Source organism: Bos mutus, chromosome 5 (assembly GCF_027580195.1).
Source record: "Bos mutus isolate GX-2022 chromosome 5, NWIPB_WYAK_1.1, whole genome shotgun sequence".
Taxonomy (NCBI): domain Eukaryota; kingdom Metazoa; phylum Chordata; class Mammalia; order Artiodactyla; family Bovidae; genus Bos; species Bos mutus.
In genome coordinates this window covers 96125734-96153489 of record NC_091621.1, presented here as the reverse complement: position 1 = coordinate 96153489, position 27756 = coordinate 96125734, and the positions used below count along the sequence as shown (strand labels likewise).

General features: G+C 39.9%; 1 protein-coding gene across 3 annotated transcripts in view; it reads left to right on the top strand.

Moving 5' to 3' along the window:
• The first annotated feature begins 853 nt into the window (after window positions 1–853).
• Window positions 854–27756, top strand: part of SINHCAF (SIN3-HDAC complex associated factor) — a 29660-nt gene continuing 2757 nt past the window's right edge. The window contains exons 1-5 of one of the 3 annotated variants that reach the window (XM_070371291.1): window positions 854–1082; window positions 14777–14924; window positions 16314–16413; window positions 18088–18214; window positions 24527–24677. In XM_070371291.1, coding sequence (XP_070227392.1) covers window positions 14797–14924; window positions 16314–16413; window positions 18088–18214; window positions 24527–24677 — 506 coding nt within the window. In that variant the 5' untranslated portion in view covers window positions 854–1082; window positions 14777–14796. Of the gene's footprint in view, window positions 1083–1742; window positions 1900–2562; window positions 2800–14776; window positions 14925–16313; window positions 16414–18087; window positions 18215–24526; window positions 24678–27756 lie in introns of those variants that run through there. The other 2 variants (XM_070371292.1, XM_070371290.1) reach the window with 2 other exon arrangements.

Here is a 27756-nt window from a genome sequence, read left to right as displayed (position 1 = left end):
TATTCCACAAGGGAAAGTCTGCATTTAACTGGCTACTTTTTCAATTCCCAAGACCATCAGTTAGTAGAATCAATATTATTTCTGGGTGAGTGGAACAACCTTTACTAGCAGCTGGAGGTGTATGTACATTTCTAGCTAGATTACTGACTTCCCACTAACTAGTCTATTAGGAAAGCGACACTGTTCCCACGGAAATTAACAACCATTCAATTCAGGCTTGAAATCTTAAGGCTGAAGTGGAGAAAAAATTGGATTGTCATGGGTTCTGTTACTGTTTGAGGAGGGCAGACAGGAGTTAGTGAATGGATAGTGTCAAAATTGGACTTTACTAAATGACTCATTAAAACTCCAAGACGAACCTCTACTGGCCCCAGAAGAGTAAAACAGAAAAAAGATTAAAAAACCTGTTTTCAAACAAAATTTAGCAAATGTGGGAAACATATAAATTCAGTCTGGATACTTGCAAGACCACCTCCCCTATCACTCAGGCCAGAAACCGGGCACAGGTATGAGAACTTCGCAAAAACAGCTTTCAAAACTATTTTCCAACGCGAAACGGTGTGCCTGAAGAGCTTCGGAGTGGAAACCACTTCACGCAGTCTAGTATTCTCCCTGGGTTGCTAACCTCTCCGCCTTTCCCATCCCGCCACTCCCACTTGGCCGCCGCCTCAAGGCAGAGGGCGTTTGTTTACGTGACGTCAGCCGTAGTAAGCAGCCCCCGCCCCCGTTTCCCTCTGGCCGCCGCGTTTCCCGCGCCACGGCGCTTCTCCCCTTAAAAGGACAATAGAGGCCTCGGGAGCGCGCTCGGCCGCCGGGCCTTTTCCCCTCCCAGCCCTCGACGCGCGCGCGCCCGTATGCAAATAAGTTCGATTCAGGAGAATTTTGTACCGGGAGCCGCGCGTGCGCAGAGGGAAAGCGGAATCTACACCTTCCCCGCCAGCGGTAGCAACTGCAGAACTGCAGGAGACAATCTTTCTAGACAAGGCAGTTGAGGAGGAGGGAGCGATTGAAGGGGGGATTGACTTGGCGTGCACTGTGCCCCTCGGGAACGTTATTGCGCGTGGAACGGCTGCTTTTGGAAGGTGAGTAACTCGAACCATTACTGTGGTGCAAAACTGTCTCACGAGGCTTTGATTTCAGAGTGGTTTCTTTTCTCTTTTCACCTCACCTCACTACCTCCCCCAGTCCTTCTACAGACACACGCACACATTTATACACACAGGAAGTTTTGTCTTGGAGATGGCATTTCGGGGAGCGCTGTTTTCGTGATCTTCAGACCCCAGATTCTTTTGTATCTGCATGTTTAGTGTGCCCTTTTTAATTGGGGAGGTTATTTGAGGAAAAGCGAAAGTCTTGGGGTGGGGGAAGTGAATGGAGCCAGGAAAGGGGTGAGGAGTCGCCAGAGTTGAGGGATCCACGTTGAAGGTGACAATGACTTTTCGCAGCCGCAGTGTTCGCTAGCGAAAGGGAGCCCGGTGGCTTAAAGGCCCCAGAAAAAAGGACTTGCTGGCGATTGCAGAGGGGCCCCGGGTCTGTGCACCCGCGTGGGCGCGCGCCCGGGAGTGGCCAGGCGCCGTTGTTGGCCCTCGTGGTTTAGTTTCTTGCGGCCCCTCGGGCGTGTTGTCAGGAGGGTGGACAATGAACGCCCCTTGCTCGGAAACTAAGTTGCCGCCTACTTGCGAGCTGGAGGGCGAAGGGGGTTTAAATCGGCCTTTCGGGTCGGTGCCGGCGTGGCCACAGTGCACGCGGGTGGCGTTGTCCGCCCAACTCCGGAGGGATGCGGATGCGACAATGAGCAACACGCGGCCGCTCGGAAGCGGCCCCGGCTCGCAAACGCCTCTCCTCGGGCCGCGCCCAGACAGCGCGGGCGTCCGGGGTGTCGGTGGAGCCCCAAGTTTGGTTCGCAAATTTATTCACCTGTAGCGTATAAAGTGGGCGCCGCGGAGCTCTCTAGGGCGACGGTGTGCGGCTTAAGATGGCCAGTCGGAGCCGAGTTGACTCCGGGATGGAGGCAGCGGCGTTGTCTGCGCCTGAGGAGTGCAGGAACTCTGGAGGGCACTGCTTTTTGTGGGGAGCGTGACAGACCACGTGCTGGGGCTACAACCCGGGTTTGGTCCGGGGTCCGACTGAGTGTAGGGCTCGCGGTTAGCGGGGAGATGCGGGCGCTGTCGGGGCTGGCCGGCCGGACAATGTGACTTGCTGATGATGGCGTCTTGCCAGTTTAAAAAGCAGAGTGAAAGTCGCCAACTCTTGGCCGGTGCGGGGCGGGGGATTCGGGCGTTTCTCATCAAGGACATTGCAAAACTTTGATTAAATGGGCCTACTGCTTGGGGAGGACGGCGGGACCAGCCCCAGACTCCCGGGGCGCCGGGTCCGGACCCTTCCCCTGGGCGATCGTCAAGTGTCTCCCCCTGGGAAACAATCCCACGCCCCTGATGCTGCACGTAGGCAGCGCCCGGCTGGACAGAAAACAAAGAGCTGCATGTGCCGGTGCGGGCCCGGCCGGCGCTGGAGGCGGCCGCCTTGCAGGCCGGGCCCTCCTAAGTTCGGGCGAGTTTCGGGAGGGGCTTTTGTCCCTCGGCCCCTCGCGGGGAAACTTTGGCGACGCTACTTGTGCGCGGTGCGGTGCCGGAGCGCGTGGGGGAGGCGGCGTGCTTCCTCGCGGCGGGCGGCCGAGGGGCAGCAGTCGGGGCTTGGCGCTGGAGCCGGGGCGCCGGGTGCCGCGACGGCCGAGGGCCCGGGAGAGAGCGGCCGCGAGGGCTCGGCCCGCTCCCCGGGGCCGGAGCCTGCGTCTGGGAGGTCTGTGGATCCGCCTTTGAAGTCGAACTGTTGCCATGTTTGAATTACGTCAGGGCAAAGCCATGAGGAGGAACAAGCCCCGGCAGCACGGCGTGCGGGAGGCGCGGCCTGCGGGAGGCGCCGGGCCGGCCGGGTGGGCGGGCGCGGGGCCCGTTGTTCCGGCGCAGGTGAGGGAGGCGGCGGAGAGGGACGCGCTTCCCTTTCGCCGCCACCCCCCTCCCCTGTGGGCAGCTCTCCACTGGAACTTTCCTCCCGACCCCAGCTGCTGTATTTACCCACGGGTCCGCCGGGGAGCTGTTCTGTTTGCTGCCTGGGTGTCTCTCTCTCGGCCGTCGCCGCGTGCCCGGGGGGAAGCGCAGCCTGGGGCCACCGCGGAGGACTGGGGCGGGACGGGGAGGCATTTTGCTGCTTTCGGGGAAACCGGCGAGCACCCCTTCCCCCCAGCCGAGCCGCGGCCCGCACGTTCAGGGGACCCAGCCCCGACGACACCCAAAAAGCAACCGCAGGGAACTTCGGGGCTCCCGTTGTCCTACAAAGGGAAGTGAGGACTGTGGGCAAACCGTGCGTGCAGCTCTGGTCTTTGTGTGTTTACGTGTGGGAGGGGGGGCCGGCTGTGGCCAGGGCTGTTTTGGTTGGGGAGGTGCTACTTGGGGTGGTCGCGCGGTGCAGAGTTTGTTCTGGTAACTCTGACCCCTACTTGGTTTCTTTGTTTTTATTTTCTCTCTCTAATCTTCGATTACTCCAGGCACCCGGAAGACCAGGAATTACTGTGTAGCCAAACATGAACCCAGTGCTAAACAGTTTCTCCCCATCCGTCCTTCCGCGCACTCCTCACTCAAATTATCCTAAGGAAGCTTAAGAAAAGTGCCCCCGCCCCAACCCCGCCTTTCTCCTAATAATTTTTTTAAAAAATGAATTTGACCTTGTCATTAAAAGTACTCAAAGCACCTGTTTTTTAACTGGAGTTTGTCACTCTTGAGCGTTTTCATAATTGATGTTACAAAACCGAAAACGTTTATTAGTTGCTCAATCTGAATAAACTTCTGGGACTTTGTTTCTGGTGGGCTATGGCATTTAAAGTATTTACGTAATGGTTTGGGCAAGGGGGAATCTTTTGGCCTAAAGGTGTGCTCAGCTCAGGTTCCTGCGTTATCTTTGGACGACCTTGAAGAAGCTAGCACGTTAGGCCTTTCTAGGAGATTTTCTGTGGGGGCTGGGGAGGAAGCTGCTCAAGGGGATGATATAAGGTAACGGTTAGCTGTCCCTGCTAGCTCTTCCTAGTTCCTGTGAACTGGGCTTGACCTGCTGGTTACCCCTCTTAGATTTTCTTTTCAAGCTAACTTTTTTTTTGGTATGTGGCCCCAGGCACAGCTCAGAAATTATGCTGGTTTGACACATGGATGCTTCTTTGGTATTTGGGGTTTGCTTGCAGTCTAGACATCCGATAAGCAGCACCGTGTCTGTTGTTTCTTTCCTTATTGCTCCTGTATTTTGATCATGTTTAAGGGTTAGAATCTAAAAGTGGCGTTTACTGAAAAATAAAAATATCCTTTGAGGGCCACGCCCACACATACCAGACTATCCATACAAATTGAAACCAGTTTTGTGCTTTCATTGTTTTGCTATTCAGTATACTCTTTTCGCCCAAGTTTTGGTTGACCGAATGACAAATACCTAAAGGCTGCCAATATTAGTACATTTCTGAAATGAACAGAAACATCTTGTCAAGAGAATGAGAAACTTCAGATTTAATAACCTTATGGCTTTCCTTTGGGGAGTTATTTCTCTGGGTCAGGTATTTATTAATAAAACGCATATGAGCTTTGCCAATACACTGAGATTCTTTAATTTGTTTTCTTAATTAGTATTTCATAGCCAAGTTACAGCTAGATTTCAATGTTCTGAGAAATTTCAAGTGTATCTAGAGTTTAAGGCTTCTGTTTTAAATATCAGATGATATGTGCAGCAGAGATTTGGTTTATCAAGGTAAATGAGTTGAGAGTGGGAAAGACACAGACAAGGTCTGTGCTGCCTTCTCGTTTTGCATTACTTTTGCAAGAGATTGGAGATAAAAAGTTCAATACATAGTATGTTCTAGAATCTTGGGTGGGCCTCAAGACTGCTGTTGCACAGTACTATTCTGTATATCTGGAACCTGAATGATCAGTATTTTCTCTAGAGTTGGCAGTCAGACCCTGGGAAAACCTGGCTCATAAGCTCACAGTCAGGCAGATTTATGTCACAAAAGCATTTTGAGAATGATTTTCCATGTAAAATAAGTTTCTCATTGGGAAAAACTTAAAAGCTAATTTGAAATGTAGACCAACGTCATAAGCTGTTGCAAGGACACATTAATTTACTGTGCTAGGCACATAGTAGTTTGCTTTAAAAGTATTACATTTTCTTTTTCTCCCTAAGCAGTGCTAGGCATGTAATTGGCTAAGAAGGAGGGAAGTACATTTGTTGAGGCCCTAGGTTAGTGTTCAGAAGTCTATGGGGTTGAAAAGACGTGATCCAAAGACGCTTGGTTTCCAAAGATGTGATCATCTTAAGCAAGTCGCTTTGTTTGTAGTCAGATTTTGTCATCTGCAAAATAGCAATAATCATATCTGGTTCTCGGGGGTGTAAATAAGTAAATCATGTGCTTGGTAATACAACCTGTTGTCCTCACGACTTTGGAAAGTAGATATTTTGCAGAAGACAAAACAGGTTTGGATCAGTTTCCTTGCTGGAATACATAATTTAGTAAATAAGAAGTGGAAAGAATAATTGTTTTTGGCCCCATCCCCCACCTTCAGAAACTGTTTCTGGGAAGGCACTGCCTTAAACTCCTGGTTGCCAATCTAATTCTGATTCAACCAGGTAACATCAGAAAGTCCAGTGGAAATCGAGAAAATACCATCTTCTTTCTGATTTGTCCACAAGAGTGTCCTGTTATAAATTGAAAATATTTTGTTATCTTTTGGTTCTCCAGTTTCTCTTTTTCAGTTTCCCTTTTAATTGAATCTGCAACTGAGTGGTTTTCTGTATTATGGAAATGCAGCTAATCCAAAAGAAGGGAGTTTATTTTCAAGGGAGAGTTTTCTTTTTGTACTAGAAATATAGAAGTCACAGACACATTTGCTATTACATATTCAAGTAAAAAAGTTGCAGTTTAAAATAATTTTTTTAGCTTCATATTTAGCTGTTTCCACCTACTATAAGTTTGCTTTGGCTTAATGTTATTTTAATTTGGTTGATGTTAATGTATGCTGAGTTTAAATAGTTCTCATTTTGAGATTCATTTCTACACACATTGTTCTCTTAATCCTCCCTTCCTCTACACATGCCTGCTTGAAATCAGCAAGAAATATTTTTTCTACCAATTGTTATGAAAACGTTGACTTGTTTACTATTAGTCTTTTCTGATTAAAGTCATTCATTTGGTTTATATTTCTTGGAAATCTTTAAAGCCCACTTTTTGGGGGGGGTGCAAAAGTTTAGAAACTAAATGTTAAAGAAAAATGACATTGTTCACAACATCAGTTTTTTTTTTTTTTAATGCCCGTCTTTATTGTGGACACCATTCCTATTTCATGCCCTTACAAACACTGTTCAACTCCATTTTGTCTACCCCACACTTCTTAGCAAGTTCCGTGCAGTTCTGTATACGATGTACAGTCAGCACCTGGTTGTAATGTAAGACTTATTAATAGTTTCTGTCCTGTAACAGTTTATCATTGAGTAGAGGGAGCAATCCCCTGGAGGAAGGCATGGCAACTCACTCCAGTATTCTTGCTTGGAGAATCTCCACGGACAGAGGAGCCTGGTGGGCTACAGTCCATGGGGTTGCAGAGTCTGACACCAGTGAGTGACTAAGCACAGAGGGAACAATACCTTAAACAAGTACGTGAAATCCAGTGTGTTTGTTAGGAATGGAAAGGTTTTATAAAAAATGTAATTCTCAAGTAATTTCTTAGGTTAAGAGGATGAAGGAGAAACCATTTGGACAGAAATAGCAGCCTTAAGTATTGATATGGCTAGTTATTAAGGTTGATTTGACACTCCTGGAATATCAGAATTCTATGTTGGGAGTAGCTGGTAGATGGGACTAGATCCTGAAAAGCTTTGAATTTCTTGCCAAGGAGTTTGGATATTATCCTGATATCCAAGTGTTTGTACCTTGGAAGGAATATTAATATTTGAACTTTTTAGGACGATACCACCTATTTGAAGGGTGCAGCCTTATAAGTCAGTTATGAGGCTCTGACAGAAGTTCAAACACCATAATGAGGGACAAACAGACAATGGGAATGGAAGGAACATGAACCAGAGAAGTGAAAGTAGAAGCAGATTCTCTAAGGACTTCATCATGGAGATGGTAGAGATCTTGCAGAAGAAAAGGGAGCACCTGGTTGACTTTCAGATTTTTTATGTGATTGTATGGATTAAAGCCAGGTTAGGTGAACACAAAAAGAATATGTTTGGAAGAGAAGACTATATAATCAGGAGGGCATTTAAAGGTTAGGACTGCCAGTCCTTGTGCTTCAGAGAGCTTTAGGAACTTTGCTGAGATTTGGGTTAGACCAGGTATGTACTTTCTTAACATTTTTGTCAAGTTTGAAAATGGAGAACAACCTTCATGGAAAGGAATATGGTCATTTCATAAACTTAAAATCTCTGGAAATTAAGTTCCTCCTTCCCCACAAACTTGTTCTTAAAACCTTCAGAAATCAGGATTCTACCCTCATTTTAGTTAGTTGGGTGTGTCTTGGGACAGACAAGAGTTTATATTTCTATAATGTGCAAGTCATAAATTTAAGGAAATAAATGGTATACATACACTGATGTTTTCATATTCTTGCTCCACAGCATTCCTGGAAAGTAGAAGTAAGTTTTTACCCTAATATTACAGAGGACAAAAAAATTTGAGGTGACTGTCTATTCACTTGTAAAGACACAAGCAGAAATATAGACTCCAGTTTGACTTCATCACACTCACGGTAGTCACATTTCCTAACTAATAATCATCCTTTAAAAGCAAATAAATACTATCCCCCCAACCTTTAACTTTCTCATTCACTGGAATTTGAAATTGGAATACCCAGTTTTGTTTTGTTTTTACAGTATCAAAATGGGAAGACCTAGTATTTGTTTTTACACTGTCTAAAACTCAGAGACCTGGATTTGTGATTTTTATTTTTAGCCTGTGCTATGTCAGCTGAAGACTTAATTTCTGAGTTTGACCCCTTTCCTGTAGGAGGAGTTCTAGGGTCTTCTACTGAGCGTGGATTCCATAGGCAGCACTGGATAAATATTTTATCATATAATTTCTCAGTCTGGGTACATGTTTGGAGAAGCTTTTGGCAGATAAGTGGGCATCCACCACCTCTTTCTGTTTTTCTCCAGGCAAGTTTAAATTTTTAAATTTCACTTGGAAAAAGTGAATTAATAAATTCAGAAACTTTGGTGTTGGGATGTGGGTAGGTATCTACTAGAAGCAGGTAAAAGGAAATAGTAGTGTTTGATTGCCCCATGGTTTTCCTTAAGCACTGCTGAAACATCTTTTTGTAGGGGAATACTGCAACCAAGTGGCCTGGCAGTGGGAGAACACAAAACAATCCTATTTGACGCTTTGTGAAGAGTGTTGCTACAGTTACACTGTTAGTGTTTACTAGAACCTGTACTTACATGTGATTAAAGATAGCATACCGGTGACTAAAATGGTGTCGAAGGTGGCATTACCAGTTTCAGGCACTCGAGATGGCACTTAACTTTGGATCATAAGTGCTTTTTCGTATTTATTTCTCTTCCTTTCCCATAATCATGCCGTTTAAAGTTCAGCTCTAAAAAATGCATCTCCTTCCCTTCAGAGTTGTCTTTGGTTGCTTGGTTCCTTTCCTCTTTGTTCACTGCTGTTTCCTTCCCACTTTACAAATCTTTTGCTTGTCTCGTCTCTGCAGTTTCCTTCCCATTCTGTTCTGTCTGTTCTGATTTTACTAGTCTATTCTGTATGCTCTCTTGTGGAATGTATTTGCTAATGTGTATCTCTTCATCTGTATGTCTTTGAGGAAGTTTATTTAAGTTCTTTGGGCTTTTTCAGATTCCTCTTTAGTTAAGTCAAGATATGTGATGATGACTAAAGTTTTGGGGTATGGTGCTCTTCATTAAAAAAAAAATAGTATAGAAGGGAGTAAAGTGAAAGTAAACCTCCTTCATTCTTGCACCCCTCAGAGACCATTGCTAGTTATTGGTTCTTAAATGTCTATTTTAAAAAGCCAGGTTGTGTATTCAAGATCTCATTAAAAACATACTATATAACAAGATATCTTAAAAAACTTCCCTCCCTGCACATGTTGTAGATCTCTACTGCCTTCTTTTAAGGGCTGAAAGGGTATCCTGTAGTATGAAGACACCATACTTTAACCAGTCTGAGAATCCATGGACATTTACATTGTGGCGCAGTGGTAAAGAATCTGCCTGGCAGTGCAGGAGATGCAGGAGATGTGGGGTCGATCCCTGGGTCAGGAAGATTCCCTGGAGGAGGAAATGGCAACTCACTCTAGTATTTTTTCCCAGAAAATTCCACAGACAGAGAAGACTGGTGGGCTATAGTCCAAGGGGTCACAAAGAGCTGGACACAGTACCTGAGCATGTATGCAGGCACACTATTTTATGTGTGCTTTTTTAGAAAAGAAGTCTAGGTCATTTGGTTTTTTAGAGAAAATGATTAGAAGCTATAGGGTTTGGTCTCTTGAAAATGAAGGACAATTGAGAAATGTTTTAATTTGGGAGGTTGCACCCCTAATTTGTGCATCAGAATTTCACTTCTCAAGATGGTATGGGCAAGTTACAACGTTAACTATAAAAGCTGATTTATCATCATCTTTGGCATATTTACTTCTGTTTTCTTCTACCTGGTCCATCCAGTGCATTTTGAATTTTGAAAAAACGATTTTAAAACATTTGTTTATTTTGTTTCTTGGATGTGTTGAGTCGTCTTTGCTGCACTGGAACTTTCTCTGGTGCAGCAAGCTGGGGCTGCTCTCTAGGTGTGGTGCGCGAGCTTCTCACTGCAGTGGCCTCTCTCGTTGTGGAGCGTGGACTCTAGGCAGGGCGTGCGGCCTCAGTAGCTGTGGCACAGGGCACGTGGAATCTTCTTGGACGAGGGATGGAACCCATGTCCTCTGCGTTGGCAGGCGAATTTTTAACCACTGGACCACCAGGGAAGCCCCTGTAAGGTATTTTTGAATATAAGAAAAACAACTACCCAGAAGGAATCTAGAAAATGGAATTGGGGAAGTTATTACATTGGAGGAGCTATTGGTGTCCTTCAAAGCATACCAACTGAGGTGAACCTAATAGATGTTACATACATCATAATAAGAACCCTTATAAGATTTGAAAGATAAGAAAATACTCTGCAGAATTAAGATCTTCATCTCACTGTCTCCTAATTCCATGTTAGAAAGGGTACTAAAAGCTCTAAAATTAGCATTTTTCAAGATTCTTCATACTGTTCCTTAGTTGATACCAAATCAAGTATTTGGTATTACTAAAAATTAAAAGAGATCATCTTTAAGCTTGGAACTATCAGAAAACTTCTTATACAGCCTTTGTATAAGGTTGTGAAGATTACTTCACCATCATGTTATTCTGTGCTCGGTAAACTTACATTACATGTGCTATATTAAGTGTACTAAGACATCATCCTGCTCTTTGGGTTCATAGTCTCATTAAATCAGATTAGAATTGGCTCTTTTGTATCTTGATAAACAGTGGTTACTTCACGCTTTCCTTGCTTCAACACTAAGGATGCATTTCCCCATCCTTTCATTAAGTTGATCATTGAATTTTTATGAAATTTACAGTTTTAAAGTAGATGAAACCCCAATAAGTCAATCAAAACAAATGTTCAAAATTGATTGTTGTATTTTAAAAACTCACATTGCTGTCTCTGTATGCTATTTGTTCATGTAATTACAGTTATTTCTCTTATGGCTTTTGCTGACTTAGCTATTAACTTTAATTTTTGAGATTGAATTAAATTGGACAGAACAGTAATTTCAGCATGGTTGGTTTGTCTTTAACTGTTATAATGTTTTTTAAAAATTGTGGCTTTTTGGCTGACAGTAGGTAAAGAAATGTCAGTGAAAGTACTTTATCAAACATGAAGTACTGTACAAATGACGGTTTTTTAAAAAAGTTTAATCCACACATTTATTGAGTACATATTACATGATTGACAATATTGAGGTGCTGAGGTTACAAAGATGAATAAAGTCAAGAGACTTCCAAACCCAATCTTTTTATTTTTAGAAACAAGCTTATTGTAATAATTTATATATCATAAAATTCACTCTCAAAGTATACAATTCAGTAGCTTTTAGTATATTTAGAGTTTTGCAACCACCGCTACTGTCTTATTTTTAGAAGGCAAATGGCAGTTTTTAAATCAGCATTTTAAGTCTTTTATTTTTGCCTTTATTTCAAAGGTAAAATTTTTTCTGATTCTGCAAATACTTAGGGGTGATATTATATGGAGTCTACTCTCATCTGTAACTATTCATCAATTAGGAAGCAGATGGCATTGGCTTCCTTCTATTAAAGCACTGCTGAGTGATGTGACATTTGTAAGAATACATGCAAAAATCACTAATAATTTGAACAAATAGGTTGTTCTGGAGGAATCATTTAATATTGCACAAATGTGAGCTTAGGAAAGAAATACTCTTTTAAAAGCTGAAGTTGATTCAGTTTTATTATGTTACTTTTTATTATGTTAATTTCAGGTATACAAAACAACATAGTGATTCAGTGTTTTATAGGGAAGAAGTATTCTAAAGACGACTTCGTTTGTTGAGATAATAGAAATCCCAAGTTTAAAATCAAATTGTGCCATGCTCACTCACAACCTTCTCTCAAATATATAAAGTAACTTGGTTTCAGAGCCATTTTGTGTCTTAGTTTTTTCCCAGAGATTAGATAAGGTTTTTTATTTTTTAAAACATTAGTGGGTCTGTAGGTTTTGTGAAAACTTTGAGTTACTCTCTGGCCTCCCCAAAGCTCAAAATGGTTAAACACCAATCACTGCTTAAGTGGGTTGCTTGTAAACAAAGCCCAAAATGAAACCCCTGTGTATTTACTGCAGATTCCCAGGTGCCTCTCAAGTGCAGGAATAAGCTCAGAAAAGGTTTACTAGGTTTATTAAGTAATCATCCATTAAAAGGCTCATGTGCTACTTGTGTGTTGCATCAGGACAGGTGCCTGCCCCCTTACTGCACTTAGCACTGAAAGAGGGTGAACCCTAGAATTCAGACTCCCCACTCAGCTGTTTAGGCAGAATTTTGTCAGGAAAAACAAGGTTGCAGAGCTACATAAAAGATATCAGTCAGAAGACATCAGGCTATTAGATTTTCTCTGATGTCTAAGAAGAACATTTCTCAGGCTGAAGAGTGGATTGTTTCACTTACTATTGGGTAAGTTTTGTGGCGATTCCTACCACCAACAAAAATTGATTCGCAATCGCTGCTGATGAAAAGGAAAGTAATATTTAGCTATAGCCTTAATATTCCCTAGGAGCTTGCCAGCATGATAACTGGCACAAACTATGACTTCTTGGTCAAATCCAGCCTCAGTGAAGGTAGTAGTTCATATCTTGGAGATGACCCGAATTTTTTATAGTTTTGATAGTATGTTTATTATTTGTGGTAGGAAGGGGATTGTGAGGGTAGAATAGTCTGTCCTGTAATGGGATTTGGCCTGTGTATTAATGGAGTGAACTGGCCTTTCTTGCTGTACTTCCTCTGTCCTTGCTGAGAAGGGAGAAGGGAGGTTGAAGTTTTCCTGGAGCTATTGATGAAGCTGGCGACTGCAGGAGGATCTGTGGACTTTTGACCTTGATGATAATGGGAAGGTATTAGGGGAATTTGGAGAGGCCGCAGGTTGGTGTAATGACTAGAAAGAGTTGTGTTACATTTTTGCCTCAAAACAGGAATATACAAATTAAAGCAGTAGCTTCTACTTTCTTAGAACTTCTTTTAAAGTTTGTATAAACCTGTGTCGTTTGACATTGTTTTTTCCAAAGCAGTGCATGGCCATTTTCTTCAGGAGGCAATTTTCTTTTCACTTATCATGTGAATTTTTGTTAGACTGAAAAAAAAATCTACCTCATTTCACAGGTCTATGCCTTTTCCTACTATATATTGAGCACCTTCCTCATTTTTTTCCTTTCAAAAAAGTCTCACTTAATGAAAACAATTACCTTAATCAACTAGAAACATTATGTTCTTGTTTGTTTTAACAATTCTTAAACTAACTTTTAGTTTAGAATTAACTATTGAAATGCATCAGTGGCCTTCTGATCCATCACATCTTTCTTTTACTTGCCTCTCAAAAACATCAAAGAACACTAGTCCCTGTTTAAAAGGAAAACTTAAGTGTTTGGCTAATTATTTGCTGATAAATTATTTTCTTGAAAGCAAATTTTAAATCCTTTGTATTTCAGAATTGCTTCATCTCAAACACACACACGCACACACACAGAGTCTAATTATTTGGTTATTTTTCTAAATCACTTTCATAAATACTTACTGTGGTATGGCTAACCAGAATTGGAGTGGAAAGAGGTTAGGGAAGAGGTCATTCAAAGACAAACACCAAGGCTTTTGTTTTACTCATATATTTGAGCGTATTTCTAAAAGAACTTTAAAAAGGATGGCATTCCTTTTGAAACATGGTTATAACTCCTAAAACTGTGGGTACAAATCTAGTTCATTTTAATCATTTTCTCTTATGCTTTATGTGATGTTTGTGTGTGTGTGTGTGTGTGTGTGTGTGTGTGTGTGCATGCGCACCCACACGCCCACACACACACAGGCCCTGCTCTGGATTTGTCCTTTGGGGTTTAGTTTCTGTTCATTACATTTTCATCACCTCTTAGTCCAGATGTTTTGTGAAGTTGGTCCTTGGTTTGGATATTCTAAATTATTTATAAGGTATATGTTTACTACCAGCTGCCTTTTTGTTGCAACCAGCCCTGGAGTTCTTTCTTCCTTCCTTGATGGATGTTGAGGGTTTTTTTGATCATGGAAATCACAGTTTATCTCACTCTACATTTTTGAACATCTGCCTCCCACTATTATAGCTCTCAGGCACAGCACCTCATTGAAGAACTTCAAAAACCTCTGTAACGACTGAGGGGCAGACCACTGGTCAGGCAACATGAGCTCACTCTTAATCTGTCTTAATGATTTATGAAATTAGCATTCTTAAACTATAACACTAGTTTTTTGTATGTTTTACATCCTCCTTTCCGTAGTTTCAATTCAAGGATAACTTGCCTGCTTAGAACTTCCCGTTTATCACAGAAGAAAGCCCCTCTGATTTCCCATAGGGCAAAGTAGTGTGGGTTGATGCATTGAGCTACTTCTGTGCTTAGTATCAGATTATAGTCCTGTGGTAAATGCTCAGAACTTTCCAAGAGGGGAATCACAGTAATGCAAACATGCAGAGTAAAAAGGGGTACCTTTAATTTTAGGACGTGTCCTCCACTATGTATAATTCCGGTGTTTCCCAGGATAGTGGAGAGAGAATTTGTTGTATTCTCTACTTTGTTGTTGGGCAGTCAGTCAGTTGTATTTGACTCTTTGCAACCCCATGGACTGCAGCACGCTAGTCTTCTCTGTCCTCTTCTTAGAATCTTGAATTTTAGAAAATGCCTGCTTCCTGCAGTTTTAGAGTGAGTTTTTGCCAGGATAGTAGAAGGAGGTAGGAGAAGCCTTGTTATATATCAGAACTGTTCTGTTTGTTTTAGACACTTGGCGTGCTCGTGTGCCAAGAATTGAGGTAGATTCAAGAGGTCTTCACCAGAGCCCTCCTGTCTGGCTTGGTCATGTAATACCATGTTGCAGGGGGAGGGGTGGAGCAGAGAGCTTGCTTTTAATGGTTTCTTGTTATAGCCCTCAACAACGCTGTGTCAATTCCCTTGGCTTTACAGGCTATTGCCCAGAAGAAAAGATGTTTGGTTTTCACAAGCCAAAGATGTACCGAAGTATAGAGGGCTGCTGTATTTGCAGAGCTAAATCCTCCAGTTCTCGATTCACTGACAGTAAACGCTATGAAAAGGATTTCCAGAGCTGTTTTGGGTAAGATCATGTGATGTTTGTACCATTTTTAGAGTGAAAAAGATCACAGTATAAGGAAATATTTCTAAGCAAAGGGATTGGAACAGTGCAATAATAATTAAAATCACTCATATTCTAATCTAGGTTGTTTCAAGGCACTTGCTCTTAAATCCAAACAATACTGAAAGCATACCTTACTTTTTTTTCTAGATTATGAGGAACTACCAAGTTTGTTGTGAAGCCCTTAATCATGGGGGAGTTGAGAGGGAGGCTCAAAAGGGAGGAGATACATGTATACTGATAGCTGATTCATGTTGTACAGTAGAAACCAAAACAACATTGTAAAGCAATTATCCACCAATTAAAAATATATTTTAAAAAAGTTATAATAGAACCTTTCATTGTTAACTTCAAGATGTATAAAGAGATTAAAAAAATAACCCTTATTCTCAGAGTAATTGTCCTCCACTAGTACTTTGTATTGTTTTTCTAAGTTATACAAATACATTTTAACCCAATCTGCTGAGGATCCTAACAGGGTTTAATGTTCTGCCCTGAAACCTGTCAGGGTCCATTAGTTTTATTTTATAATTTTGTTCTTTATCTTTTGACAGTAAACCTCTGCTTAATAAAATGGAATTTACTTTTCAAAAAATAGAAACAAAATACTTAATGTTGAGCCATTTTTGATGTTAGAAATTAATTTCACCCCTGTATTTTCTTATCAAAACATTCTGTTGATTAGTTATTATTAATCCTAGACTGTATTTATTTTGAAGGTTGTCAAAGAGTTTCCACCAACCAACGTTGCCATCTGAAGTCACATTTTTCTCTTAATGTCTTTATTTCCAATTGTATATATAATAAACGCTATTAGTATTTTTCTGTATATATTTGTAATATAGAAATATGTGTAATAGATGAAAAATTCCTCAGAGAGACAATTAAAAAATAACTTGGAAACTGTATATTTATTTCCTCTTATGCAGATACATTCATTAAAATAATATTACAGTGCCTCTCTGGTTTTGTTTGTTGTGAAACTAGAATATCATGGCACATTATTTTACTTAAAGGGTAGCGTTTTATTGCTTACGCATCTATACATTTCAAGAAAGATTAATTGGACATCATTGTTTAAAACCATGGTGACCAGGATCTTTTCTAGGTCTTAAATTTTACCATTGTTTAATTAAAAAAACATTCTTTATTTTAAAATGACCAAATTGCAGCACATAGAAGTTAATTAGACTTCTGAAATATTCTACAGAAACAGTAGAACTGGATCACCCCAGACAATTGGAAATAACATCTATAAACTATAAATAGTGTTTTTTCTAAAAGAAATGTACTTCCATGAATTCTTTTATGTAAAGGAGACGAGTAAAGGTTTGATCGTTTTCTTATCAGGTTACATGAGACTCGTTCAGGAGATATCTGTAATGCCTGTGTCCTGCTTGTGAAAAGATGGAAGAAATTGCCAGCAGGATCAAAAAAAAACTGGAATCATGTGAGTTTATCTTTTCCCCTTTTTCAGTTGTACCTCTGTTATATTTAAAGTAACACTAGTTTTTCCCCTAATTTAGGAAATAATATGTTTCTGGGGTAGAAAAGTCTGAAAAAAATAAAGAAAAATACTAGTTGCTGCTTAGATATAATCATTTAACATTTTGGCCTGTTTGGGAGCAAAATATTAATAGCTTGGTATGGCATTTACCTGAGGTTGTATTGAATATACCCATTTTGGAGATTCACAGTGTACATTTAACATATTTTTAGGTTCAGCCCAGAAATTCCTCCAGTTAATTAGACATGAATCCTTTTTTCATCTCTTAGGACAACAGATTTCCTAAATCATGTTGGTACTAATGAGCACATGAGTTTACATTCAGAACTGGATTTAAACCCTCCTTTTTTACCACTTACTACTTGTGAACTTTGGACATTTATTTATTAAGTGCAAAAGAGAATAATAGCCATGTCACAAAACTGTTGTAAGAACTGAATGAGAGGATATATATTAAGAATAATTAGTAATCACTCAGTTAAATAGAAGCTGTTTTTGTTCTCTATGTTAAATTGAGATTTGCATTTTACTTACTGTCACTAGAATTCTTCAGAAAATATTTTCAGTGACCAGAACAACGCTATTAAGTTTTTTCTATATGCTAGCTTTCAGAAGATTTATGACATTTATATAACATACTTGTTTTTAAGCAGGCAGGCATTTCTTCACATTTTTTCTTATGCTACCCTTGCAAGCTGTTCTTTGGTGACAATGTTACGTTATTATAATAGGTTTCTGTGTGTCTGTTAACTTATAAAATTGTGAGTTTTTCTTTAATGAATAGCTTATGTGGGGAAGATCCAAATTGTGATTTTGAAGGTGATGTCAACCTTTTTACATCAGGATACACACATGCTAAGTCGCTTCAGTTATGTCCTTCAGTTGTGTCTGACACTTTGCGACCCCATGGACTGTAACCCGCCAGGCTCCTCTGTCCATTACATAAGGATAGAAATCTGCAAATAGTAAATGTGAATGAAGACATGAGAAATGAGACCATATGGGTCTAGACCAGTGGCCTTACCAGGCTGTGAGAACATGCCATTGCCGCACGTGGCTGACCTCAGGCTTAAGGGTGTGTAGTAAAAAGAGCATAAAGCAGAGGTGTGAAAACCCTGATTTGAGTCTGGGCGCCTTCTCTACCTACCTTTGCCTATTTACTAGTTTAGTGAAATAAGGCAAAATACATAGTTTAATATCTCTTGGTTTTCTTTACCCTAAAACTGGAGTAACAAATTACTGCCTACTGCCTTGTGGTGAAGTTAGAATCAAAAGTATATGAAAACGTTTTGTAAACTGCAGACATCATCCAGTAGGAATGTTAATTGTTGTAAGGTCTGGTTTTTCTTAACCTCCTTGGCTCATTTTCACCATATATAAAACCTATATAAATTTTTTGTCCAGCTACTCTTGCTGTTACTACTTCAAAGTAAAAAAACCCTAGATAAACTGTTTTTAATATCATGTGATGATTCAAAGTGCTCATGAGCTCTTAAACACTGAGTAGAAAACTATGGTTCTCAAATTTGGCTCCTTCAAATAAGCACTCATCTGAACTAAGGGAATACAGAGGTGTCATTTTTAAAATGGTATTAAATATTCAGTATTTTCTTCCAGGTGGTAGATGCAAGGGCAGGACCCAGTCTAAAGACTACACTGAAACCAAAGAAAGTGAAAACTCTATCTGGAAACAGGATAAAAAGTAACCAGATCAGTAAACTGCAGAAGGAATTTAAGCGCCACAGTAAGTTGGATATTGAGACATGAGAATTTAAGAATGGATGTTTTGTTTCTGTCTGCTGGTGGCACATGGCATATGTAGACCATGTTTTCTTTTGTTGCTTTTTTAAAAAAGAGTGGGAAGCAATGTTGACTTGGTAGAAATATTTTATTTCTAGGAAATCTTGAAACTTTATCTTTGGTTTTGATGTCTTAAAAGTACTTTCATTAGCCACTTCTTCAAACTGTACTCAGAACACTTGGACCATTCTCATCTCTTTATTGACATCTTTTCTAGAAGATTAATGTTTCAAGTTTGTTTACTTGATTTTTATCCTTAAGGAGATTGAGACCTGAAGATATGCAGAAAGGTATGTAAATAATTCAGTTCAGTTCCGTCGCTCAGTCGTGTCCGACTCTTTGCGACCCCATGAATCACAGCACGCCAGGCCTCCCTGTCCATCACCAACTCCAGGAGTTCACTCAGACTCACGTCCATCGAGTCAGTGATGCCATCCAGCCATCTCATCCTTTGTCGTCCCCTTCTCCTCCTGCCCCCAATCCCTCCCAGCATCAGAGTCTTTTCATCAATGAGTCAGCTCTTCACATGAGGTGGCCAAAGTACTGGAGTTTCAGCTTCAGCATCATTCCCTCCAAAGAAATCCCAGGGCTGATCTCCCTCAGAATGGACTGGTTTTAGAAAAGGCAGAGGAACCAGAGATCAGATTGTCAGCATCCACTGGATCATCGAAAAAGCAAGAGAGTTCCAGAAAAGCATCTATTTCTGCTTTATTGACTATGCCAAAGCCTTTGACTGTGTGGATCACAATAAACTGTGGAAAATTCTGAAAGACATGGGAATACCAGACCACCTGATCTGCCTCTTGAGAAATCTGTATGCAGGTCAGGAAGCAACAGTTAGAACTGGACATGGAACAACAGACTGGTTCCAAATAGGAAAAGGAGTACGTCAAGGCTGTATATTGTCACCCTGCTTATTTAACTTGTATGCAGAGTACATCATGAGAAACGCTGGACTGGAAGAAACACAAGCTGGAATCAAGATTGCTGGGAGAAATATCAATAACCTCAGATATGCAGATGACATCACCCTTATGGCAGAAAGTGAAGAGGAACTCAAAAGCCTCTTGATGAAAGTGAAAGTGGAGAGTGAAAAAGTTGGCTTAATTAAAGCTCAACATTCAGAAAACGAAGATCATGGCATCCGGTCCCATCACTTCATGGGAAATAGACGGGGAAACAGTGTAAATAATTAGTGGGCAACCTAAGACTTAAAACCCAGGTTTTCTGGAGAGTAATTTTGGAAATCATAACTCACATATTGCAGCCTCAAGATTTTTAGGTTTAAAGGGGCTTGGTGTGTTGGGTCAGAGGATGGGAAAGAAATGATAAATTAATAATAAGTTCATCTACTTTTATGGGAAGTAACTGGGGGCAGGGGACCTGTTGTAGTACTTCTGTATTTAGTAATTTAAATTTTGAAAAGGAAATCCACTGTATATAATGTTATTACCTCCGGGGGTTTGAGGCAGCACTATTGAGTCCAGCACAGTAGTGTTTCTGCAGGGGAAATGTAGACATATTTACATCGGTGGAATAAACTAACTGTAAATAAACTAGTCATGTTTGCCCACCTGATTATGGCCCAGATCAGGCCAGATTTTGTGGCCAAATGGGTTAGAGATAAACGTTTGTTTTGAGAACATTTTCAGAATTGTGGATGGACCTATATTGGAGTTTTCAGGATTAAAAAAGATATGGGGACTTCCCTGGCGGTCTGATGGTTAGGACACCACTGCATGGGGCATGAGGTGTGGCTAAAAAAAAAGATCTGTAGGCCCTTGTTAGACAAAATATTATCAATCAATGTTTGTTTTAGAGTAATGGAGAAAGACAGTTAAATTTACTGATCAGACAGAAGGAAAGGAAGGAAGAACTATCATCTCTGGAACATTTTGGTGTATATTCCAAGCACTTTACAATTATGCCAGTGATTTCAGTTTTAGAGATTAGGATAGGAAGTACAAGCTAGTGGTTTCACCGTGATCTGGCGTCACTTAGTAAGTAGCAGAGATGAACTTGACCTGGGGTTTGTCTAATCTCAAAACCCTGCGCCCTTTGCACAATCATCCTGCTCTTTTGGATAGCATAGCTTATGCCCCAGGACCCCAAAGTCTTTCCAGATCTGCTACTAACTCCATGCTCTAAGTTGGTGTTACTAGTAAGTTGTTGGTGTTACTAGTCCATAGTTATTTTGAAAATACATTTAATTTAATTAATTATATATTTAATTAATATATATTTAATCTTTGGCTAAACTTTTATATCGGTAGTAAAATATTTAAACAACATCAAATATGTGTATATTTTAATCATAGATTTTTTTTCTTAACCAGCTATCACCAAGGGGCAAACAAAACTGACTCTACCCTTTATTCTCAGTAAATGTTTGAGTGAACGTTTAGAAAACAGTAATTTTCTTATCATTTGAGGAGTAGAGAAATTGAAAGTTTGTATGTATATTCTTAGCATCTTTAATTATAGGGAAGGTGACACCTAACTTTTGCCTTACCTAAGGGAATATGTCCAGTGTAATTTTAGATTTTTGTGATAAAGCTATGTTGTGGAGGGGTTGGAGATTGAAAATTAATGGGTTTGGAGACTCAGTGAAACAAGATTTCCTAGGTGCATTGTGAATTGCTTGCAGCTGTGTGCAATGTAACAGTTTTGAGATATTTGAATTTTTATACATCACCCACTAAATGGTTTCTCTGCCTCTAGTTACAGATTTACTTCTGTGCATCTTGCCTGTACCTGACATGTATTCCTCTTCTTGGAATGTTCTTTCTTTTGTGATGTACTGGAAAGGCATTGGATCTAAGGCTTGAAGATCTGGATTTGAGTTATAGTTCTTGAACAAATATATGACCCTGGTGTTGCTTAACATTAAACCACAGTTTCCTAATCAAGAGAAATGAGGATAAGCAAGTAAAAAGGGCTTTTGTAAAACAAAACAAAGAAAAATAAAGTCCTCTAGAAATGCTAGCTTTTTTTTTTTTTTTTTTGGTCATTTTCCCTAAAGTCTGCCATGATTCTGGTTGCTGTAGAATAAAATTGAAAATCCCTAGCAAGTCTTTGGATGTCTCCTTTAGGGTAAGGGTCAGTTCCCTTAATGTGCATGATGTATTCTGTTTCCATCACTTTGCTCATCATCCCCATCTATCCCATGTGGGGGATGGGATTTCCAAATCCTACCTAATGTTTAAGATTTTAAAAATTTCAGTTCTTTGAAGAATTTCCAGATTTACATTCTAGAAGAGAGTTTTTTTTCCCCCAACTGCATTTCTATGTGTAGTTAATTGTATCCTGTTGTCCCAGGTATTATTAGATTAAGCCATATAAAAAATTTATCACTTTTATATTTAGAAACGGACAAATACAATTGCAATTTCAAATGGTTCATAGATATTAAGCACTTACTAGGATAGTGTATTTTCTTCAGAAGCATAGCACTGCTATTGCTGTTAATTATTAGGAAAGTCTTTTAAGTATTCCCATAGCCTTACTCCTTTAAAGCCTGCTACTTTTTTTTACATTAAAAAAAATATATTCTTTTACCATTATGGTTTATCATAGGTATTGAATATAGTTCTCTGTGCTATACAACAGGACCTTGTTGTTTATCCATTCTAAATGTAAAAGCTTCCATCTGCTAAGCTCACCCTCCCACTTCATCCCACGCCAACCTCCCCGCCTTGGCAACCACAAGTCTCTTCTCTACGTCCATGACTCTGTTTCCGTTTCATAGGTTCATCTGTGTCATATTTTAGATTCCGTGTATAAGTGGTATCGTATGGTATTTGTCTTTCTCTGTCTGACTTATTTCACTTAGTATGATAATCTCTAGTTGTATCCATGTTGTTGCAAATGGTATTATTTTGTTCTTTTTTATGTGAAGCCTGCTGTTCTTAAGGATTTTGTTTGGTTGTTTTTTTCCATGAAGTTAAGCTATTCATAGATTGGGAAGTAAATGAACATATTAAAAACACCAATGGTGCTTTCTTTGTTTTAGATACTTAATATTAAATGCTATTTTATGTAAAATTTTGATAATAGAAAACACTTGTGAGCGCCGTTCAAAAAAGCTTTCTTTAGTCTTGTTTCTCCCCCATACAGGATGTGACACAGGGTTGGTTGTCTAGTGGATACTTCATGAATATTTGATTGGTTCTCTAAATTGGAGGATTGTTCTATCCACCTGTCCTGGGAGGGGGGTAGTCTTCAGATAAAGGTGAGGTGTGTAGTAGACTCAGCCCCTGTCTGATATTTCTGTTGCTGGGAATAGCAGTAGGGTGGCTTTATAGCTCACTGACTATTAACCAAAAGATTTATATTCTGGTTTGTAAATGTATGTGATATCTTCTGAGGGCAAAAATACTAAATCATGTGTAGCTTGTATCTGATTAACTGCCTTTATTCCTTACTAAGTTAGAATCTATTGTTTCTGCTTTATAGGTAAGGTTTCATTTTTCTTTGGATGCTTTCAAGATTTTTCTCTTTTTCTTCAGTTTTCGGGAGTTTAATTATAGTGTGTTTTGTGGCAAAGACGGTGAAGAACCTGCCTGCAGTGCAGGAGACCCAGGTTCGATCTCTGGTTTGGGAAGATCCCTGGAGAAGGGAATGGCACCCCACTCCAGTATTCTTGCCTGGAGAATCCCACGGACAGAGGAGCCTGGTGGGCTACAGTCCATGGGGTCGCAAAGAGTCAGACATGACTGAGTGACTAACACTTTCACTTCGGCATTGGTTGCTTGGGGTATATCCTGTGTGACGTTAGCTCAGCTTAAATCTGTAGGTTTGTCTCTTGCCAAGTTTGGCACATTTTCCGCCATTATATTTGAGTACATTTTTACCTGTGCCTTCTTTGTCCTCTTCCTTCAGGACTGCAGTCACTTGGACGTAGATTTTTTGTCGTAGTTACACAGGTCACTTAAGGCTCTTCATTTGTTTTCTTGGTGTTGTACAGGTTGGCTGATTTCTGCTGATCTTTCTTCCGATTCACTGACTGTTTCCTCTGTCCCCTCCCTTCTGAGCCTGTCCACTGCCCTGTCATTTATTGTATTTTTTTCAGTTTGGATTTGGTTCTTTATACCTTTTTTTTTTTTTTTTAAACTGAGACCTGCTTATTGAGTTTATGTTTCCATTTATTTTAAGCTTGTTTATAAAGGCTCATTGAAGCATTTTTGTCATGGCTGCTTTAAAATCTGTCAGATAATTCTAACATCTCTGTCATCTTGGCATTAATATATACTTGACTTTTCATTCTATTTGAGATTTCCCTGGTTCTGGATATGATGTGATTTTTTTTTTTTTGAAACCTAGACATTCAAAAATTGTGTGATGAGACTCTGAGTTTTATTTAAACCTTCTGTTTTAACTGGCTTTTTTTTTTTTTTTGGTCAGAGGGGGAAATGGGAGAGGGACACAGCCTTGTTACTGCCAGGTGGTGTTTACAGTCGGGTTCCCCACCCAACCTCTATAGATAGCTGAAGTGGGAGTGGCTCCTGACTGCAGCTGAGTGGGGCTGGGATGGGAATTAAGGCTCCCACGTGGTTGGGGTCCTCCTGTTCTTGGTGGGCCATAGTGAAAGCCCAGACTCTTTAGTAGGCTTCCACTGCCATCACCCTGGTGAAGGTGTTGGGGAGGCCTCATAACATTCTTGACTGGATGGAAATCTAGGCTTTCCTGTTGGCCTTTGCTAGGGTCGGTGGGGGTAGGGACATGTTTTTTCTGTTCGGCTGCAGTAAAGTGATTATTGTGTTGTAAAGATTTCCTGTCTTGCTAGACTGCCCCTTTCTTAGTCCTCTGGCTAGAGAGAGCCGACTTTCGTTGGGGTTGTGTGTGCGTGGGTGTCTGTGTGTACCCACTGGCTTTTCTGAATTACTGGCTTCTTCAGCTTCAAGACTGGGATTTATAAGGCAAAAATAAAACCCGTAAAAGCTAGGGTGCTCACCTTCACATCCTTCCTTAAGTGTTGAGCCCTCTAGCTGTTGCCAACTTTTGGAGTCTTTAGTTTTGTTTTATATGTTATATCCTTATGTTTTTAGTTGTACTTACTAGCAGAAGAGAGGAAAGTATGTCTACTCTTAGTCTTACCAGAAGCTCATTTTCTTTTAGATACACTTTAGTACAAATACAGTAGAATAGAAAATAATTTTTTTCCATTTTTGACTGTCTCATTCACTGTGTTTTGTGCTGAGGCTTAGTTGCGATGGCATATAATGAAATTATCATTTTTGTTTTCTCTTCACTTCAGATTCTGATGCTCACAGTACAACCTCAAGTGCCTCTCCAGCTCAGTCTCCCTGTTACAGTAACCAGTCAGATGATGGCTCAGATACAGAGATGGCTTCTGGCTCCAACAGAACGCCAGTGTTTTCCTTTTTAGATCTCACATACTGGAAAAGGTAAAAGCAACAGAAAATATCTCTCTAACCAGCAAACCTTCTTAATTACAGGCAACTGTTTCCCACTTCCTTAGCAATTACATGGCATTTGGCAAACCGCTGGTAGCATGTGTGGTTGGAGGTGGATTAGGCAAGAATGGAGCTGAGAGTTTGGATTTTGTGTGTTTTTCCTATTAAAATTGATTTAAAATAAAAACCATGTTAAGGAATCTAAATTTGCTATAATGGAGTATACGTAGATATTCAATGTGATCAACTCTCCCACTGAAAAAAGTAAAAAGATTAGAAGTATATATATATATATTATGTCTTTAAAAATGGCATTAACAAGTAGACAAGTTAATGAGAAATATATATGCATGCTCAGTCACTCAGTCATGTCTGACTCTTTGTGACCCCCATGGACTGTAGCCTGCCAGGCTCCTCTGTTCATGGGATTACCTTGGCAAAAATATTGGAGTGGGCTGTCATTTCCTCCTCTAGGGGATCTTCTCGACGCAGGTATCGAACTTGTGACTCCTGCTGCCCCTGCATTGGCAGGTGGATTCTTTACCCCTTAGCAGCCTGGGAAGCCCCTAATAAGGAATAACCAGAGGCCAAAAGCCATGTGAATGAGAAACCCCAAAGTCAAAAAAGAGATAATAGACTAGGAAAGAGAGAATATTGAAAGTGGTTAAGGATTTTCTAGTGCACAGATTTGGGAAGACTAACAAGTAAAAGCAGGGTAATAAGCAGTTATCGTATGGGTGAGGAAAATTCACCCATATGACACATTATATGCAAACTGTGGAACACGGGAGGCAAAACAGTTAGTGAGAAAATAAAGACTTTATTTTTCGAGGAACAACAAACACACAAGCTGAGTTCTCAGCATGAACAAAGGATGCCATAAAACCATAGATTTAACACCTTCAGTGGCCCCAGAGATAACAGCTGGGAGATAATTCTCCCAGGCAAGAATACTGGAGCGGGTTGCCGTGCCTTTCTCCGGGAGATCATCTTCCTGACGCAGGGGTTGAACTCACGTCTCTTAGGTCTCCTGCATTGGCAGCCGGGCTCTTTACCACTAGCACCACCTGGGAAGCCCTTACATGACAATAGCATGTAAATCAAAGTAGTAGAAGTAATGGGAGTGAAAGTGTCCTAATGTCTTTGTACTGTTGAGAATAAATATATTGAATAACTTTAAAGTTTGATTAATGAGCTGTGTAACCACTAAAAGAATAAAAATAAGAATGTAAAACCTCCAGAGAAAAAGAGAAAGACCAAGAATTTAAAAATATACCTAGCAAGATAAAAATGATGAAAAACTTCTATGTATTTGTAAATTGAGAACCCTTGGGTCAAGAAGAAAGTGTAAGTTAGAACATCCGTATAACTAAAAAATAACTGAAAAATACCACAAATCAAAATGTGTGGTATGAAGTTAAAGAGGTAAATAGAAGAAAAGTTGCTTTTAGTACTTTCTTTTAACACAAAGATTTAAAATAAACGAAGTTATATATATCCAGTTTATAGATTAATGAAGCTCAATATAAAGAAAAATAAAAGCAAGGAAGTCCTAAAGATAGAAGTAGGAATAAATGGAGTAGAAAACCAATATGAATGAATAGTATCAGTAAAGCCAAGAGTTGGTTCTTGAAAAAGATGACCGAAGAAGTTACTAGAGATCAAGTTACTACAGATCAAGAAAAAGAGATGGTACCCTTGTTATTTCTTATTTCTTGGATAAGAAAGTGATATTCAACTCTAGACAAACAGAGGTTTAGAAGTCAAAGGATATTATAAACAACTTTATGCCGGTAAATTTGAACATACAGGTGAAGTGGATACATTAGTAGCTTACCAAAACTGTTTACCAAGACAGTTTACCAAAACTGTGCCAAGACTTGAAGAGTCGCATAATGAAGAAAATGGATTCAGTGGTCAGAAGTCTTCCCACAAAAAACCCCAGGCTGAGATAGACAAGTCCTACTGAATGTTCCAGAAACAAATGAATCTGATCTTGCACTGGATTTTCCAAATTATGGATCAAACAAGGCCTAGGCTCCAAGCATTCTGTGAGGCTAACATACCTTTGATATGTTATAAACAGTTTATCATAAGTATATTAGATTTATTCTAGGGATGTGAGATTGTTTTAAGCATTAGAAAGCCAAGTAACATAATTTGACAGTTCCTAAAGGAGAGGGGAAAATGCCTATCGTGTTAGTGGTGTATTGAAGATATTTGATAAATTTGAACTTTGCTTCAGGGTTTAAAATAAAATCTTTAGCAAAATAGGAAGAGGAGGCAACCACATTGATAAATACTTTGTATTTTCAGGTAAAATCAAACATGTTCCCATTCCTATATTTCAGCAACATTGCCTTCAGACATGTGCACTGATAATGTGCAGCGTGTTTGTAAAAGCAAAAGTTGTCCCATCAGAAGAAGAGTGGATAGCCCTTTCACTGTTCACCTAAACTATCACAGCAGTGATAATCAGCTGTACCCTAATGCAGAATAAAAAGTTTTAAAAAAGAGAGTCTGCAAACTATGGTATATTCACGTGGTGGAATACCATACATAACTTAAAATGAAAAAAAACTCTAATAGTATAGTATATTTGAACCTCAGTTATTGTTGAGGAAAAAAATTGCAGCATACAGTATGATTCCATATATGTGCATTTCTGTATATATTTTTATTTTATATGTTACATATATGAGATAACAAGCAATATGTTTAGAGATGCAAACATGTATACAAAGAAAAAGGGGAGTGATAAACCTAAAATTTTAAGGAGAGAGTGAGATTGAGTGGAACGGGATTGAGAAGAACGTACAGGGGGATTTCATAGGAAACAATTGTTTTTTTCCTTGGAGTGTATGATCCATGAGTGATTTGCTGGGTTGTCATTTCTGTATGCCTTTATGTGTATTTGATAATATGTGTATATATTTTTTGTCTGATCAATATTAAAACCGCCAGCTGTATCAGCCTGTTAATTGTGGCTATTTTTCTCTAAGATGTGGTGACTTTTGGAGGAAACAGTTAATAACTTTAGGAACAGCCTCTGAAACTGAGGAATACCTTC